General features: G+C 39.7%; 1 protein-coding gene across 8 annotated transcripts in view; it reads right to left on the bottom strand.

The window, feature by feature from the left end:
* The window catches only part of SNAP91 (synaptosome associated protein 91), a 147,015-nt gene extending 129,620 nt beyond the window's left edge, over positions 1-17,395 (bottom strand). For 2 of the 8 annotated variants that reach the window (XM_059177174.1, XM_059177181.1), the window contains exons 1-2: positions 17,220-17,380; positions 15,758-15,917 (exon numbers count right to left, since the gene is read on the bottom strand). In XM_059177174.1, the coding sequence (XP_059033157.1) occupies positions 15,758-15,887 (130 nt within the window). In that variant the 5' untranslated portion in view covers positions 15,888-15,917; positions 17,220-17,380. The other 6 variants (XM_059177179.1, XM_059177180.1, XM_059177176.1 and 3 more) reach the window with 6 other exon arrangements.
* Positions 17,396-17,597: the final 202 nt, after the last annotated feature.

Below are 17,597 nucleotides of genomic sequence, written 5' to 3'. Positions count from 1 at the left end.
TTTTGTTAGGATATACCACCATCTTTCAACCAAGTATTTAGGTGTATTCAATTTTGTACTCCTACATATATTGCTGCAACAAACACCTTTTAATGCATACTTTTCTGCAGTTTGCCAATTATTTATCAGATATAAATTTATAGTCATCAAATTGCTGGGATTTAAAGAGTTTTGAGTAATATTGCCAATTTCCCTCCCCCAAATTTGCACTAATTTATATTCCTACCAATTGAGTGGCCAATTTTACTCTTCTTTATCCATCTGAAGAAGTACTGCTGAACTCAACTGAGGAAGCACTTCTTTCTGAGTTCACAGCATTACTGCACAAAATGATGAGCACAGTCTGAAGTAGGGTCAAAGTACTGTATTCCACCAAGATATAGAGAACAGACCCTTGAGAGAGTAATGTTATTGCAGTACAGAGTTCTTCATAAAAATGCACTAAAGTATAACTAAAAGTTAAGTGACTTCTTTGGAACTATGATGAGCTCCCTTGTGGGGAAAAAAAGTACAGAATCACAAAGCAACAAGGAGATGCAGGTAGTAAAGTGTGGGTTCAGCCTGGTCCTTAGCACAGCCTCAAATCAGCCCTCCATGGAAACTTCCAAGGGTACACTCCTCTCATTCAAAAATCAGAATGTTCAATGTTAAAATGCTTAAAGAAGAGCCCAGAAAAATGAACACACTGCCACCCTGTTGAGGTAGGAAGACAAAAATAAAAAAAAAATAACAAAACTTCGTCAAGCCATGGTCTAACTATTTAGTCAGATGATGGGTTAATCTGTAAAATGTACAGTCTGAAGCAAATCAAGTTGATAGTGAGATTATATGAAGCTTTCTAAAATTTTATTTCAGATTTTAAGAAAAAAGGATACAATACTTTCTAATATTTTTAATACTAAAGGAAAAGCGTTACAGAGGATGATAATGTGGAAATGACTAACTTTGGAGAGAACATGAGAAAGAAAATTTTCACCCAGATATTTCCTTAACCTCAATTTTAATAACAATTTTTTTTTCTTGGGTATTAACACACTAATAAACCCAATGAAGTATGGCATGGACATACTTAGATATACTTAATATATATTGTGATTTGGGGGAGGGATACTTTTGTTTTCTGTTTTGCATTACAATTAAGCCTGATTATAAAATTCACCATTTATGGTGAGTTTGAATTCAGACTATTAAATTCCATGTTTGTATATGTATACACATTTAAATAAGTTTACATTTCTCACACAGATATTTCCTGGCACCAATTCAGCAATCAGAACTAGGTGACCAAGGCAATGATCCATTAAGGCACCTGCTCAAGGAAGACATATAAGAATTATTCAGTATTAACCCATAGAGAAGGTATCATTTTGCCTCTTTGGGACTTAGATTCCTCATCTGCAATAACAAAGATTCTCTCCAGCCTATCTGGTCCTGGTTCGCAGCTCGGGTCTTGCTTAACATCCTTGGCCCTTTTAAATTCAGTTTTCCAGTAACCTTTCACTTCTTTAAATTCCTAAAATGTGTCTTGTTCCCTCTGAACTTCCTCTTAGAACAGTGGTCAGCAGCTCCTGTCTGCACCTCACCTAGGTAGTCCACTCATTCTTCAGGTCTGGTCTTAAACATCGCTTCTGCAAGGCACCTCCACTGGAGTCTTCACTTCCCCTGTTAACACGTCATTCTTTTTGAGCCACTTGTAAGTATTTCTTTCATCTTCTGTCTCCCCTAAGTTGCCAAGGGCTGTATCTTGTTTACCATAGTATCCCTGCCTCCTGGAACAATTCCTGACATTCGGTAAATACCCAAATATTTGTTAAATGAATAAATAATGGCACTGTGCTAAATAAGTTACTAAAAGCCTCAATACTGAAAGTAATTTCTAATTTCTACAAACAGGCCATTAAAGCCAAATTAAATATGGAACATTTACTGCTCTCTTTGCAAAGGCAAAACAACCCAAAGTTTTAGCTTAATCTTCCTTGGAAATTTTCTAAAACCCTCATGTTTCTAATGATAATATTATCATGTTAGTGAATAGCATCACTATGTAATAAAGAATACCATTTTAATGAAAATTAAGAGGATATAGATACTTTGAAATAATGTTTTTTTTCTGTAACTATCCCTACCATTCATAAAGTTTGTAATTGCAAATTATAAAGTGGATACTGCAATACAGTGCTACCTAACTGTATCCAACTCAAAACAAACTAAAGCAAATGGGTACACACATATACACAATAAATGTTAATGAAGAATTTTCTCTGATATTAATAATCATCTATATCTAATCATTCATGATATGCACCAAGGGAAATATATATATGCTTAAATCCACAACCCCCAAAACTTATCATATCAAAGATCTAATTTTCCCCAAATGAAATATTTTAAGTAGGCTCCATGCGCATGGAGCCCAGTGCAGGGCTTAAACCCCCAACTCTGAGAGCAAGACCTGAGGTGAGATCAAGAGTCGGACACTGAACCAACTGAGCCACCCAGGTGCTTCCCTAGATGAAATTTTTATCACGTCGCAAGGATGTAAGTGTTGAACAACCATCAGGAAATGTGCAGCTATGTACATTAAGCAATGTAATGTTTCTTTTTTTTTTTTTTTTTAAGATTTTATTTATTTATTTTTCAGAGAGAGAGGGAGAGAGAGCGAGGGAGCACAGGCAGACAGAGTGGCAGGCAGAGGCAGAGGGAGAAGCAGGCTCCCTGCTGAACAAGGAACCCGATGTGGGACTCCATCCCAGGACGCTGGGATCATGACCTGAGCCAAAGGCAGCCGCTCAACCAACTGAGCGGACACCCAGGTGTCCCTATAATGTTCAACTGTTTGTTTTCCTCTAATATTACACTTTTATGGCTTTCAAAACCTTGAGAGAAAATGACCAAGTTTAACTCCTTGCTCTTCTGCAAGGTTAGCAAGTAAAAGTAAAATCTTTAAAGAAAAAGTTTATAGGAACAAAAAAGTTCTGAAATTTAAGAAATATGAAATCTGTAATAAAAAAATGATTCAGCAAATGTTTACCAAAACCTTCTTCCATGCTATGTTTGGTGTTAGGGACAGGCAGCCTCAATGAAATTGCAGATTAGAAGAAAAAAATTTCACTGAACAGGATGCCACTGCAGCTCTGTGAGTAATAGGACAGGAATACACACAGAGGGGCCATCAAAGTTCTGAGAAGAAATGACTGAATCTAGGTTTTAGAAATGAGATTTTTAAAATATATTAGAACACAGACAGCATAAAGGCCCAGAAGGAATACAGAGGATAGTGAACCTAATGAGTTTCAAAGTATCTCCGTAATGAATTGTGGTGTGTAAGGGGAGACGGGGAGAGGAAAGAAAGGTGGACTGGAAACAGGCTGCTTCCAATTCTAGCATACAGAAGAAAACACACCTGATAATTTAGGTAAGTGATACTGGAATCCTTCTACTCAGTTGGGTGAACTCACAAGAAAATAAAAGGTGATTCTCAAGGCCAAAACATAAAGAAGATGCAAAAGAAAAAAAAAAAAAAAAAAAAAAAAACCATGGTTAAGTGATACTGAGGAGAAGGCTCCTGGAGGCCAGGTATTCATATGGGTGGCCAGAAGCCTTCGATTTTAACAGCCTTACTGGGAGCAGAAAACAAGGTCTTTGAGACCAAGCAAGGTGGCAAGTTGAAAGACCTTTACAGAAAGCTGGGACCCTCAAAAGGTTATTCCCTTTGTAAAATTAATAGGAAAAAGAAAAACAAAAAAGAACACCTGCCAGCAAAGGAAGACAACAGAAAAGCTTGTGCCACTTCGTCTAGGTTCTGGGGAAATGAAGAGGAAAAGAAGAAATCTCTAGGGCTTTTGTAATCATAGCTATCCTTTTGCCCAAGTTTTCAGATTTAGACTACAGATTCACACTCTTCTATTCAAGACCTTCAGAGCCATATGTGTTTCAGAATTTATGATTGCTCAGATTTTACAAAAGTAACATGGAACATGCACCAGATATTAAGTAACACCCCAGTCTAATCTGGACAGCATACCATAATACAACACTACTTTGGTAGCTCAACATACAAACATTCATGGTAGGTAGTATAAATGTTGCTACTAAATGATTTACAAAACATAATTTTGGTCTTCTGAGTTTCTAGACTTTGAAATTATGGACCTAGACTTGCGCTAGACGGGAAACTCCAATAGCAGAAATCAACTTAAGATGCTCCCAGGATGGTAGCAATTGTGGGATCTGACAGAAGCCATTACTAAATCCTCTCTAGGTTATGCTAAGTTCTCAGGATTCCCACAGATGAAGCCCAAAACTACAAACACATGAGGAAACACTTCATGAGGGTCAGGCAAAAATGAATAGCAAACACAGAGTTTCATGTAATGGATCTATGAGATAAAGAATATGAAATGAATTGTGTTTCAAATGGTGAAGAAAAAAAGAGGAACTCAAAAATATGAGGAAGAAATAGAAGTCATCCAAAAAAGGAGTAAATTTGAAAAACTTCAAAAAAGAAAAATATAAATGAATAAAATTAAAAACTACAGATGAGTAAAAGCCAATAAAACATAGCTAAAGAGAGAATTAATAAATAGGAAGTATTCGAAAAACAAAGCATGCTAAACATTAAAGAAAACATTTTTAACTACAGAAGGTATATTTACAGATACAAAGATATGATGTGAAAATTTAGTGTATATAAAATCATATTCGAAGACAACAAAAAAGAAAATGGGTGTAGGCCATAGTCAATAATAAGAAACGCTGAGAATTTCCCAGACCAGATAAGAGAAATGAATACTTAGATTCAGGAAACCCAACAAGTTCCAAAGAGAATAAAGAAAAGGAAGCTACATCTAAGAGAAAGGAAAGTTTCCAAATTCATTCTAGGAGGTCAGCATTACTCTGATATGAAAACCAGATAAAAACACTGCAAAAGAAGAGAACTGTAGCCCAATATATCTGATGAACACAAATGCAAAAATCCTCAACAAAATATTACTGAGCCAAATCCAACAATATGTTAAGAAATCATTCACTACCATCAAGTGGGATTTATTCCTGGGATGCAAAGCTGGTTCAATATTTGCAAAGCAATCAATGTCATATCAACAAGAGAGAGGATAAAAACTGTATGATTATTCCAATACCTGCAAAAAAAGTATTTGAAAAAGTATAACATCCCTTCATGATAAAAACTCTCAACAAAGTAGGTGTAGAAAGTTCTTTCTAATGAGGTATGTTGAACATATCTCAATATAATAAAGACCACATATGAAACCCACAGCTAATATTGTACTCAATGATGAAAAACAGAGAACTTGTCCCCTAAGATCAGGAACAAGATCATGTTCACTATCACCACTTTTATTCAGCATAGTTCTGAAAACCCTAGCCACAACAATCAGACAAAAAGAAATAAAGGTATCCAAATTAGCAAGGGAGAAGTAAAACTTTCACGATTTTCAGATGACATGATACTATATACAGAAAATCCTAAAGACTCTACTAAAAAAACTGCTAGAACTGATAAATGAATTCAGTAAAGTCACAGGACAATATATGGAAATCTGTTATATTTCTATGCAGCAAGAATAAAGTAGCAAAAAGAGAAATTGAGAAAATAATTCCATTTACAATTACACAAATAATTAAGTGCCTAGGAATAAACTTAACCAAGGAGGTGAAAGACCTATACTCCTAAAACCATAAAACACTGATGAAAGAAGTTCAAGATGACACAAAGAACTGGAAAGACATTCCCTGCTCATGGGTTTGAAGAATACTGTTAAAATTTCTGTACTACCCAAAATAATCTAAAGATTTAATGCAATCCCTATCAAAGTATCAATAGGATTTTTCACAGAACTAGACCAAACAATCCTTAAATGTATATAGAACCAGACACACACAAAAAAAAACAACTAAATAGCCAAAGCATCTTGAAAAACAAGTATAAAAGATATCACAATCCCAGATATCAAGATATGCTACAAAGCTGTAGTAATTAAACAATATGGTACAGGCACAAAAACCAACACATAGATCGATAGAACAGAATAGAGAGCCCAAATAAACCCAGGACTATACGGCCAATTTATCTCCAACCAAGGAGGCAAGAATATGCAATGGGAAAAAGATGGTCTCTTCAATAAATGGTGTTGGAAAACTGTACTGCTACATATAAAAGAATGAAACTTTCTTATGCCATACACAAAAATAAATTCAAAATGGAGTAAAGGACTTAAATGTGAGAAATGAAGTCATAAAAATCCTAGAAGAAAGCACAGGCATTAATTTCTCTGACATTAGTCATAGTGATATTTTTCTATATGTGTCTCCTAAGACAAGGGAAACAAAAGCAAAAATAAATGATTGGGACATCAAAATAAAAAGCTTCTGCACAGCAAAGAAAACAGTCAACAAAATTAAAAGACAACCGACTAAATGGGAGGAGATATTTGCAAATGACATATCCAATAAAGGGTTAGTATCCAAAATATATAAAGAACTTATATAACTCAACATCAAAAAAGAGAAATAATTAAAAAATGGTCAGAAGTCATGAACAGGTTATTTCTCCAAAGAAAACATACAGATGGCCAACATACAGGTATTTCTCCAAAGAAGACATACAGATGGCCAATGTCTACAAGTACTGAACTACTATCTTGTACATGCGAAACAAATATGACAGGTATTTCTCCAAAGAAGACACACAGATGAACACATGAAAAGATGCTCGTCAGCATTCATCATCAGGGAAATGCAAATCAAAATCATAGTTGCTATCACCTCATGCATGTTAAAGCCAAAAACACAAGAAAGAGTAAGTGTTGGTGAGGATGTGGAGAAAAAGGAACTCTCTTGCATTGTTGGTGGGAAAACAAATTGGTGCAGTCACAATACAATATAGCAATTTCCCAAAGGCAAAAAATAAAACTACCATATCATCTAATATCATCTAATAATTCCATTCCTGGATAATTGCCCCCAAAATATGAAAACACTAATTCAAAAAGATATATGCACCCCTATGATTACTGCAGCATTATTTACAATAGCCAAGATATGGATATAGCCCAAGTGTCCACTGATAGAAGAATGGATAGAGAAGATGTGGTGTATATATACACACAATGGAATATTACTCAGCCATTAAAAATAATGGGATCTTGCCATTTGTAACAACATGGATGGATCTAAAGGGTATAATGCTAAACGAAATATGCCAGTCAGAGAAAGACAAATACCGTATGATTTCACTCATGTGTGGAATTTAAGAAACAAAAAAAGAATAACAACAAAGAGACAAACCAAAAAATAGACTCTTAACTACAGAGAATGATAGAGATGACAGAGAGAGAATTATAGAGAGAAGTACAGAGAACCATAGAGATGGTTGGGGGGAGGTGGGTGCGGGGAAAGATGAAATAGATGAAGAGGATTAAGCGTACACTTATCATGATGAGCACTGAGTAATGTCTACAAGTATGGAAAAACTGGACTGCTACATACAAAAGAATGAAACTTTCTTATGCCATACACAAAAATAAATTCAAAATGTATATGTGAAACTACATTGTATACGTGAAACAAATATAACACTGTTATATTAACTATACTGAAATTAAAATTTTAAAAAAATTAAAAAAAAAGAAAGCTACATCTACACCCAGACACACACTATAGGACAAGACAAACAAGATTATAAAAGCTGCCACAAAAATAGAGATTACCTAAAGGCAGGTAGGCTCATATATGACTTCTTAAAAGGAATAACAGAACCCAAAAGAGTGAAATTATCTTCAAAGGAAAAATAACTGTCAATCCAGAATTGTGTATATAGATAAACTATCTTTCAAAAATACGGGCAAAATTAGATTTTTTTTAAAAGATTTTTTTTTTTTTTAATTTATCAGAGAAAGAGAGGGGGAGAAAGCGAGCACAGGCAGACAGAATGGCAGGCAGAGGCAGAGGGAGAAGCAGGCTCCCTGCCGAGCAAGGAGCCCGATGTGGGACTCCATCCCAGGATGCTGGGATCATGACCTGAGCCGAAGGCAGCTGCTTAACCAACTGAGCCACCCAGGTGTCCCAAAATTAGATTTTTTTTAAAGACAAAATCAGAATTGACTACTAAAAACTCACTGAACTCTATCCCTCAGAAGGACAGATTTCAGAAAAATCTTAGGCATAACAAAGCAAAGGTGAGAAAAGAAGTCAGGATTTACTGACATAAACACTGCTTGAATCGAATAACAATGTCTAGCTTTGGGGTTTAAAACTATGGTAGAATTAAAATACTAGAAAACATAGCATGTAAGTAAGAAGTGGGTGGTTGGAGTAAAATTTCCAAGTTTCTCTTCTTTGGGAGAAAATAAAAAGATAACTGTTTTAGTAGGCATATTAAACTTTTAAAGGCGGATCACTAAAAGAAATAATACAGATTTCAAACTTCCAAACTAAAGAAAGAGAAAGTTGGAACTCATGTAAAAACTGAAGCAACTGAAAGCAAGGAGGAAAAAACAAGCATGGAGAAGTGGTAAGGGCAAATCACTAATGATCCTATCTGTCGTTACGGTGGTGGAAGTCGCAGTAATGACTAGCAAGGGCAACAGTAGCACCAACAACAATTGTAGAGTAACAGTTAACAGTAACAGTGGCAGTAATAACTGATATTCATTGAACTTTTGTGTGTCAAACTGTGGGCTAGGTATTTTACACACATTATCTCATTTATTCCTCACCAAAGATGAGGTAGGTATTACTATCACTAACCTTCCTTTTACAAATGAGGTTTATTACTGATCTAAAAGCAAAGCAGAGACAGTTCAGAAGGGGATTTCAGAGAGTTTTTAACCACTGAGCACCCACTGGATGTGAGAGATGAGGGATAACTCTCAAATTAGTGGCCTGCCCAGTTGGGTTGCCAATGTCTGGCCCCGAACAGCAGTCCTGTTACTTCAAGCATGGATCAAGCCAAAGACACAGAATATCCAAAGAGAAGGGTAAATGTGTGAGTGTTTTCTTTGGAATGGTGAACTTCTGTTTCAAGAAGCTTGGGTGTGAAAGAAAAACAAGGGACAATAGGTCGGTTGCTGGAAGAGGGCATAGGGTCCAAGGACAGTTGTGTGTAGGTGGCTTTGTTTGTTTTAAATGGAGATACTTGAAAATGCATATAAGTGAAATAGAGGAGAGCTTAAAAATACAGATGACGGAATAACTGACATAGAAAGGAGAGTTATCATTTAAAATAAAACTGCTAACCCTGGGAGAACGATTAATGATGAGGCCAAGAGACAAAACCACATGAAGCAGACAGTGATGCATCTTCTCTCTCTCCTGAGTAGCCAGGAATGGCATATCACAAAATCCTTTAGGAAACATTAGATCCTTCTTAAAGATGCATAATGGACGAAGTTTATGTATCCATGGGAGGGCAGGAAGGATCCTCACACGTTTGGTACAAATGAAGAGAGAGCAGGAACCCAGGGCTGTGGGCTTCAGGGTACACTTCTCTCCGCCTGTGCTTCCACCCAGCTGCTCCTAGGAAGACGTCATCCTGTCTTATAGCTGATCATGCAATTGATACTGGTATGCCATTCAACTAGTCTCGCCTTTACGAGAAAAACCTAGAGCACATTACAAAAACACCTAAGGGAAAAATAGCCAACATTTCCCTTCACAAGCAGACAGTGTTTTTCGGTGAAGAGAAAAAAATTTGCCAACAAGGTGAAACTGGAGAATACATATTTTTAATGGCAAGAAATGTGGCTTTTCAAATTGTTTAAATAAACTATGCTTATATTTGAAGGCTTAGTCAGTAGCAACTGGCTCAGGAGTTGAGTCACCTAAAATACAACTCTGTAAGGAAAGCATCTTAGGTGCTCAGGGAAGAGGGTTATATGTCACTTCTGACCTTCTTTACCAAGTATTGAAACCTAAATAAGCTCCAAGAATACCCTATCCCAGCATCAATCAATCTGAAGGGAGGAGGGAAGATATTTAAAGGATATTTATGTGTGAAAGCTAAGAGATAGATCCATAGCAACTAAGTGCACAGATTAAATTACAGGTAAGACTTCAGTAGCCATTTATTAAACATTAAAATTCATATGGCAATGTACCAAAAATCAAGATTTTAATCTAAAATGCTATAAGCTAATATTGCAATTAAGATGTGAATTTACCTACCCTAATATAATTTATATTTTTGCCATATGTTCAATTTTTGTAACATTTAAAAAATTGATCTGAGGGGCGCCTGGGTGGCTCAGTGGGTTAAGCCGCTGCCTTCGGCTCAGGTCATGATCTCAGGGTCCTGGGATCGAGTCCCGCATCGGGCTCTCTGCTCAGCAGGGAGCCTGCTTCCTCCTCTCTCTCCCTCTCTGCCTGCCTCTCCATCTACTTGTGATTTCTCTCTGTAAAATAAATAAATAAAAAAAAAAAAAAAAATTGATCTGAATTACCAACTTTATACTAGTTCCAAGAACATAATCTGCCAACCACACTGATCACCAAAGGAGAAAAAAAAAAATATATCTGAAGTGACCCAAATAGAATTAACATTATAACACACACACACACACACACACACACACACACTTCTCTGAAAATGTAGAAGTAAAAAGATCCAGAAAAAAATCCTTACTGTTTCACTAGCTAACATAAAGTCTGCTTAATTATTTTAAGTCATTTCGAAAGCATGCTCCTTGCTATTATCTGAGATTCTTTGCCACTCCTCTGCTTCACCTGCTCCTGCCAACCTCTGAAACTCCTAGAATTTCTCTGACCCACTCCTGGCATGGGAAAGTCACTGGACCATACAGATTGGGCCCCTTACACATTTGCTGAATCAATAATCATCGACTCAAAATACACTTTTTCAAAAGTGTATTTCCCCCAGCTCTTCCTGACTGCCTAAAAAATACTATCTCCATCTCCATGCCTGGGCTGGGTCTTCTGGTGAAATCAAGAAGAAACATGAGCATGCCTTGGTATAGCAGAATGAGAGGGTATATTTAATCAATATTAAATAATGAAATGAGAACAAATGGAACAGCATTTCCATATATAATAAGTATATTCCAAAATATACTTACAGCAAATTAGTATATTTCTCATGTTGAAAGTTACTCTAAGGTTCAGTAAACTTTTATACATTGATCTAATTAATTTTATTCAATAATCTTTGCTTACGTTTTGGATCTGTGCACTATAGAAAGCTTTGTTAAGTTATCAAAAATATAGGTGTGGTATCAACTGAATTGGTGGGCAAAAAGCATTTCTATAAATCAAAATATATTTTATTTTTACTAAGTGGGCTTAGGTGTAGCAAATAAACTTAAATTAAAATTTAATTTAAATTTAGGGTAAAAATTTCATTCTGTTTACTCACAAAATTCTTATTTACAGATATTTTATGAATAAAATTAAAGCAGCAGGTATTTTGTGGTAATTTGCCAATATTTGACTTGATTCAAAACACAGTCCATGGGGCGCCTGGGTGGCTCAGTGGGTTAAAACCTCTGTCTTCGGCTCAGGTCATGATCCCAGGGTCCTGGGATCGAGCCCCGTGTCAGGCTCTGTGCTCCGCAGGGAGCCTGCTTCCCTCTCTCTCTGTGCCTGCCTCTCTGCCTACTTGTGATCTCTCTGTGTCAAATAAATAAAGCTTCAAAAAAATAAACCAAAAAACAAAACAGTCCATATCTCCTATTACTTCTACCAGATATCCTAATAAAAAATAAAAATCTTTTAATTAAATAATTAATTTGGGGGGGAAAGAGAGTGCTTAACCAAGCAGGTGGAGGGGCACAGGGAGACAGATAGAATGTCCAGCTGACTCCCTGCTGAGCATGGAGCCTGATATGTGCTCAATCCCACAGCCCTGAGATCATAACCTGAGCTGAAATCGAGTCAGACACCCACCTGGCTGAGTCACCCAGGTGTCCCAAATTTTACTTTTTTCTTAATTTGGGAGGACAGGAATCATTTATAAAATTCCAGTCAGTATTTCTCAAACATAAAATTCAGAACCTGAATCATTTGCTCATTAGGTGGCATAAGGTCATTATTAAAAACCCTCAAGAGTTTTAGAATGAGAAACAGCATTATGATAACCGATCTGACTTTTCATGAGTTTGGTTTGATGATGTTAAAGATGTTAAAGATGTTTTTTTAAAAAACAATATAGCATATATAGAAACTCTTGGTAAAAGCTACGAACAAAAATGAATCTTATGCTAGAGCTGCCAAACTTTCCAAGTTTCTCCCTGCAGGTGTTATGTTGGGTTGACTCTATTTCTTGGTTGGTCTTTAGTGACACAGTACGTGGGTGGGTACTAGATGCCTTACTGGATCTTACTATCTTATTACTTGACTTGAGCTACGGTTTATGCCATCAACTACAAAACAGAAAAGGAAAAGCTGCTAAAATGTAAAACAGTTATAACCAAGAAGGTAAATACTTGCTGAATCCTGGATGTTTTTATGTGTTACCAAAGGAAACAGGAAAAAGAAACAAGGATGTACAGGTGCTCCTGAAAAACTAATGTCAGACTAACACTGGGGTCAGATGTTTATCAATGTTGATGTGCAGTGGCAACATTATTATAGTAGAGAATGGAATAAAAGCTTTACATAATCCAAAAGTACCTTAAGATACATAATCATTATTTAGAATATTAAAAATATTAATATTATTTTAAATTCAATATATAACTGTTGATTATGGTGAAGCTTTTCTGAATATATTTTTCTGCTCAGAAATTTAACTTATTGGAAAAAAAGGGGAATTTAGAATTTATCTCTACCTTCTCACCATGTATATTTCTGCCCCCAGATGTTAACAAATCATTCCTGCAAATGTTTAAACCATATATCATAAAGCATAATTTTATAAATCACCAGAATTAATAGTAATTTTCCTGGCCTATCAACCTACAGAGAAAAAAAAATACCTTTTAAACTAGTACTTTAAATAAATAATATTTGGAGCTCATTCAGTTAACCTAATACCTGGGGGGAAAATAATAAAACCATAAACTTTAATCTTATAAACTTCCAACGGAAACTCCTAACCCAAAAATTATACAACAAACAAATTAAAATTTAAAAATTTTTGGTCTCAGATCCCCAGCTCTACATTGTGCTCTTTTCCTCCCAACTACTATTCAATATTTTCAAAACTAAAACATTTCTTAAGGATGCTTCGGTGCCTATAGGAAAACTTAGTTATGCGTTTGCATGTTCTAATAATAGGTGTGATTCACTTTTATAATTCGTGTTATTGAAAACCTGTGAATAAATTACTAAGGTAGCCAACTATTATTTAAAAGAACTTCACAAGGAATTCCAAGCAAAGATGCCTTCTTACAATGCATATAAATACAACAATATTTCTATTTTCAAATTTTCTATATCATTTTTCAGTAATGTGATATCAGACAGTAATATGTTATCTGTCTTGTATTCTGCCCAAAGGTTGTTTATAAGTGCAGTTAATTTATTCTATTACTTATTCAAAAAGCAAAACATCAAAAAGAAAAACTAATACTTTTCAGTACTTGTCTTTCACTCATTTTTTTTAACTGACCGAATTTAAAGTTCTTCACATATGTCAAAGAGATTGCAATAAGGGTGTGGGTTGTGCTCCTTGATTTCACACAAAGTCATACAAACAGGATGGGTATTTTGAAAATTAAACCGTTCAGGCTAATACCGTTCCTTCCCCCTCCCAACAAAAACTATGACTAAATAAACCACAGACAGCAGTGAAGTGCAGTGGTTAAAAGCTGCTAAAGTTAATTACCTTCCCTGAACCGGTTAAGCAGTGATAAATTAATAATATAAAGCCCAGTGTTCGGCATATAGTAACTGCTCAATAAATGTTTAACTGTTATGATTATTCACATTAATAATTCAATACCAATTCCTGCTTCATCTGCTTTCTAAATACAGAATCTCCCCCCTTACGTTCCACATCTTCAAAATCACCCCACTCACTAACATATGCTGGAGATACTGGAAAACCTCCCACCTTGAAAATTTTTAAAAGGCCATCCAGATCTAAAAGATTAAGGTGACTAAATATTTAGATATGGAAAAGTGAGTCTTTATCCAAATGTTTTAATGAAATGCTCAAATCTGTGAATGCTCTGTGAAATGTATCGATATATTGATCCACCATTTTCATAGCATTTCGCAAATCCATTACCTACAGCTTTTTTATTACGAGTATTTCCTAGACTGACACATACCTTGAAGACATGAGTCACCTTTCCAGAGTTGGGGAAACTGATGGAAAGATGGCTAAATGATTCAGCATGCTGCAGCAAAATGAGCTGGTCATGAATTTATAATTTCCACTTCTGTTAGGTGCCCTGGCCCTGGCGGCCTCTTCCACTCTGTACTGCATATATAACACATGATACCATATCAACAAATTCTGTTAAAAATTCCCTCAGGAAAAAGGTAATGCTGTTTTCCCCTCAGACAACCCTCTCAAAGCAAAATTACTCAATTTTACAACACAACAGCCTCACAAGGCTGGACAACCCTTACAATGTCCGGCTGTAAGCTCCATCAAGCTGTGCTTATACACATAATAGGACTAAAGTCAATTATGCCATTTTCTCAGCTGCACAAGGCAGACACTAGGGAAGGCCTCAAGCAAAAGAAACTCAGAAAATGGGCAAAGGAAGGCAGATGGGAAATGGGTATGGCTACACTTGTGTCTCTTAGGCCAACACTAACCTTTACCAACAAATACCATATCAGAGCAGATCCTGAGCATCTCAGAAAGACTGAAAAGCTGCTATAGAACATATTTTGGGGACATGTTTTTAAATGGAAAGCCTTTTTCTAAGTCCCTATTTATCCTTCAATAACAAAATATTGACTGTGATAACCCAATGAAAAATTTATATTAGAAATCCATGGATTCCAAACTAAATCAAAGCTTTTTTTCCCATCAAATAGCCAATAAAAAGAAAAAGCATTATGAATGAAATGTTTTCTTGTAAAAGTGCACCATCTCGAATGCTGGGAAAGCACATCCATTTTGTGACCACAGCATAGTCATTCTGCCCAGCAGTTTCTGAGAAAGGGACAAAGAAGTGTGCCAGGATGTGTAAAATGAAATCGCCATTATTTCTGAAGTCCAGTTTCCTCACTGAATAGCTTGAATTTATTTCGGTTTGGTGTGGTTACATACAACATACACTCACACACCCACACTCACACACGAAATCTCAGCAGCCACAGTGGAAAAGAAGACACTATTTTAAAACTATTCAAAAATGTATTTAGAAAACTAGGGTGACAAGTTTGACCTTTTATGATTTCATCTTTCTTAATCTTTTCTTTTGGGGAGTGGTATATGACTCTGCAACCCCTGATTTCCTGTAACCTGGACAAAGGGGTGGGGTGTAGAGAAAGAAAAAAAGAGGTGAAAAGTGCCTAATCCAGGATGTACAATTCCTCCGTATTTTATAGTATTAGTACACATAGTTTTGTGGTTTTTCTTTTTTTTTTTTTTTTCCTCCACCAAGACCTTGGAGGTCAACAGGAGAAAATAAAATGGCACAAACAAGGTTTCTGAGTTGACCCAAGGCAACACCTCCAGGTCTGGAGATTTCGAGCTCAGGGGCAGCCCAGCTGTGACTTCTGCAAGCTGCAGCATTATCGACAGCAAGCCCAGGCCTCAAGCCGGCATCCAGGGCGCCTCTGCCGTGCGCATGTCCCACTTATATAAAAAGATGCTTACAGTCCAGGTGCTTTTTCTTGGGGCCCATCACTTCATGAGTGGTGGCTTTGCAGACCGCTCTCGCAACAGCGGAGCCTGTCACGCTGTACTGAGCGGCGGCGATCCGATCCGTAAGCGTTTGGCCCGACATCTTCTCCGGCCGCGTCTATCACCTCCTCTTCTGCGGGAAAGAAGGGGAGATGGTCCTGCTTTAAACCCGCAGACCCTACCCTCCGAGCACCCCGGCCTTGCCTCCTCCAGCCGCACGGCGGCTCTCTTCTCCTCCGTCCCCGCCCTGGTACCAGCTCTAGGAGCCAGCAACGCGCTAAGCCCCGCTGCTGAGACGCGATCTAGAGGGGTCTTCAACAAGAGTAGGTCCGTCACCAAACCCCAGCACGGGCTCCGGTCCCAGCTTCGTGACACCGTCCGGGTCCCACTCGCCCTGCAGCCCGCCTCTCCCCTCCGCCGCCCGCCTGTCAATCTGCACTTTGCCTGCAACCTGATCCCCGCGTGCCCGACCAGCCCCGGCGTGCGTCGGGCTTATTCCCTGGGCGCCGCGCCCACCGGGTGCCCACCTCTCGCTTGCCCGCCGCGGCGTTTCTTCCTCGTAGCCCGCAGGCTCCGGGGGATGAATCGGATACCCAAGCCCTGACCGTTTCCCTCCTCCTCCTCGCGCTGCTGCAGCAGTGGGCTCGTCCTCCCTCGGGCGCGGTGGAGATTATCCTAGCGTTGCGCCATATTATGCCCTCGCCTCCCCTTCCTTCCTCGCCAACGCCTCCAAAGCCCCGCCGAGGCCCTTCGCCCGAGTCCCCTCCCCTCGCCCCCAATCTCCGCCGCAGGGGCCGCCCGGGGGCTCTGCGGAGGCGCCAGAGTCTCTCGGCGCCTCGCCCTTCCTGGCAGTGGAGCAGAGACGGGCTGACAGCCCAGCCCAGCCCCCCGCCCGCACTCGAGCGCGCCGCGGAGCTGTCACCCAGCCGCTGCCCTTCTCCGCGCCCTAGGATTATCCTCTCCGGATCCGCGCGCTGCCCCGGCGCGGGGGAGGAGGCCACGCCGGGGCCGCGGGTACTCACCCCGCCCCAGGAGCGGCGCCTCCAGCCGCAGGATGAGCGGCGCCTGGGCCGCCGAGGGAAGCCGCGCCGGGTGGGTGTGTGCGGCCGCGCGCGGACCCGGTGCCCCGGGGCGAGATGCCTCCAGCCCTAGCGCGGCCCCCCGCCCTCAGCTCCGGGGTCCCTGCGCCCGCGCCCGTGGCCCCAGGAGCCTGTACCCGCCCGCCGCCGCCTCCTCCGCCGGCGCTGCCGCGTCTCTCTAGCGATCCGCGCCGCGTTCCCATCCCCGCCCCCACCTCAGCTGTGGCTGCTCCAACGAGTCAGGTGACGGCGGCGGACTAACCCGGGCGAGCTCTCCTCCGAGCGCCTCGCGGCCCCCTCCCAGCTACTCACACACGCCACCCCCCCCACACACACCCCCGGGACCGCCGGCTTACAGGCAAGGGGGTGCCGCGCGCGAGCATCCCCGGCCAGCGCGAGACGAGAAGGAGGCGGGATGGCAGGGAGGCCGACACCCACCAGCCAACCAGCCTCCGCGAGGCGCCCAGCAGCCCCTCCGCCGGCTAGACCCGCACCCAGCACGCACTGCGTGCGCGCGCACCGCGCACACCTGCCAGGCTACTGCGGGATTCGTGGAGGGCGGTGGGGGCGTTCGAGCAGCCCTGCCAGTGGGCTCCTCAAGTGCTGCTGCGAAGGCCAAGGCTAGCGCGTCGTCGCGCGCGGCCAGGCAAAGCCCAGCTCTTCTCTCCTCTACATTCAGTCTCTGACACGCCTGGCTGTAGCCGCGGCCGGGAAGGGCAGGGCGATTTAAATGT

This window comes from Mustela lutreola, chromosome 6 (genome assembly GCF_030435805.1).
Source record: "Mustela lutreola isolate mMusLut2 chromosome 6, mMusLut2.pri, whole genome shotgun sequence".
Lineage (NCBI taxonomy): Eukaryota > Metazoa > Chordata > Mammalia > Carnivora > Mustelidae > Mustela > Mustela lutreola.
The sequence above is the reverse complement of the archived record's forward strand: the minus strand, read 5'-3'. Positions and strand labels throughout refer to the sequence as shown.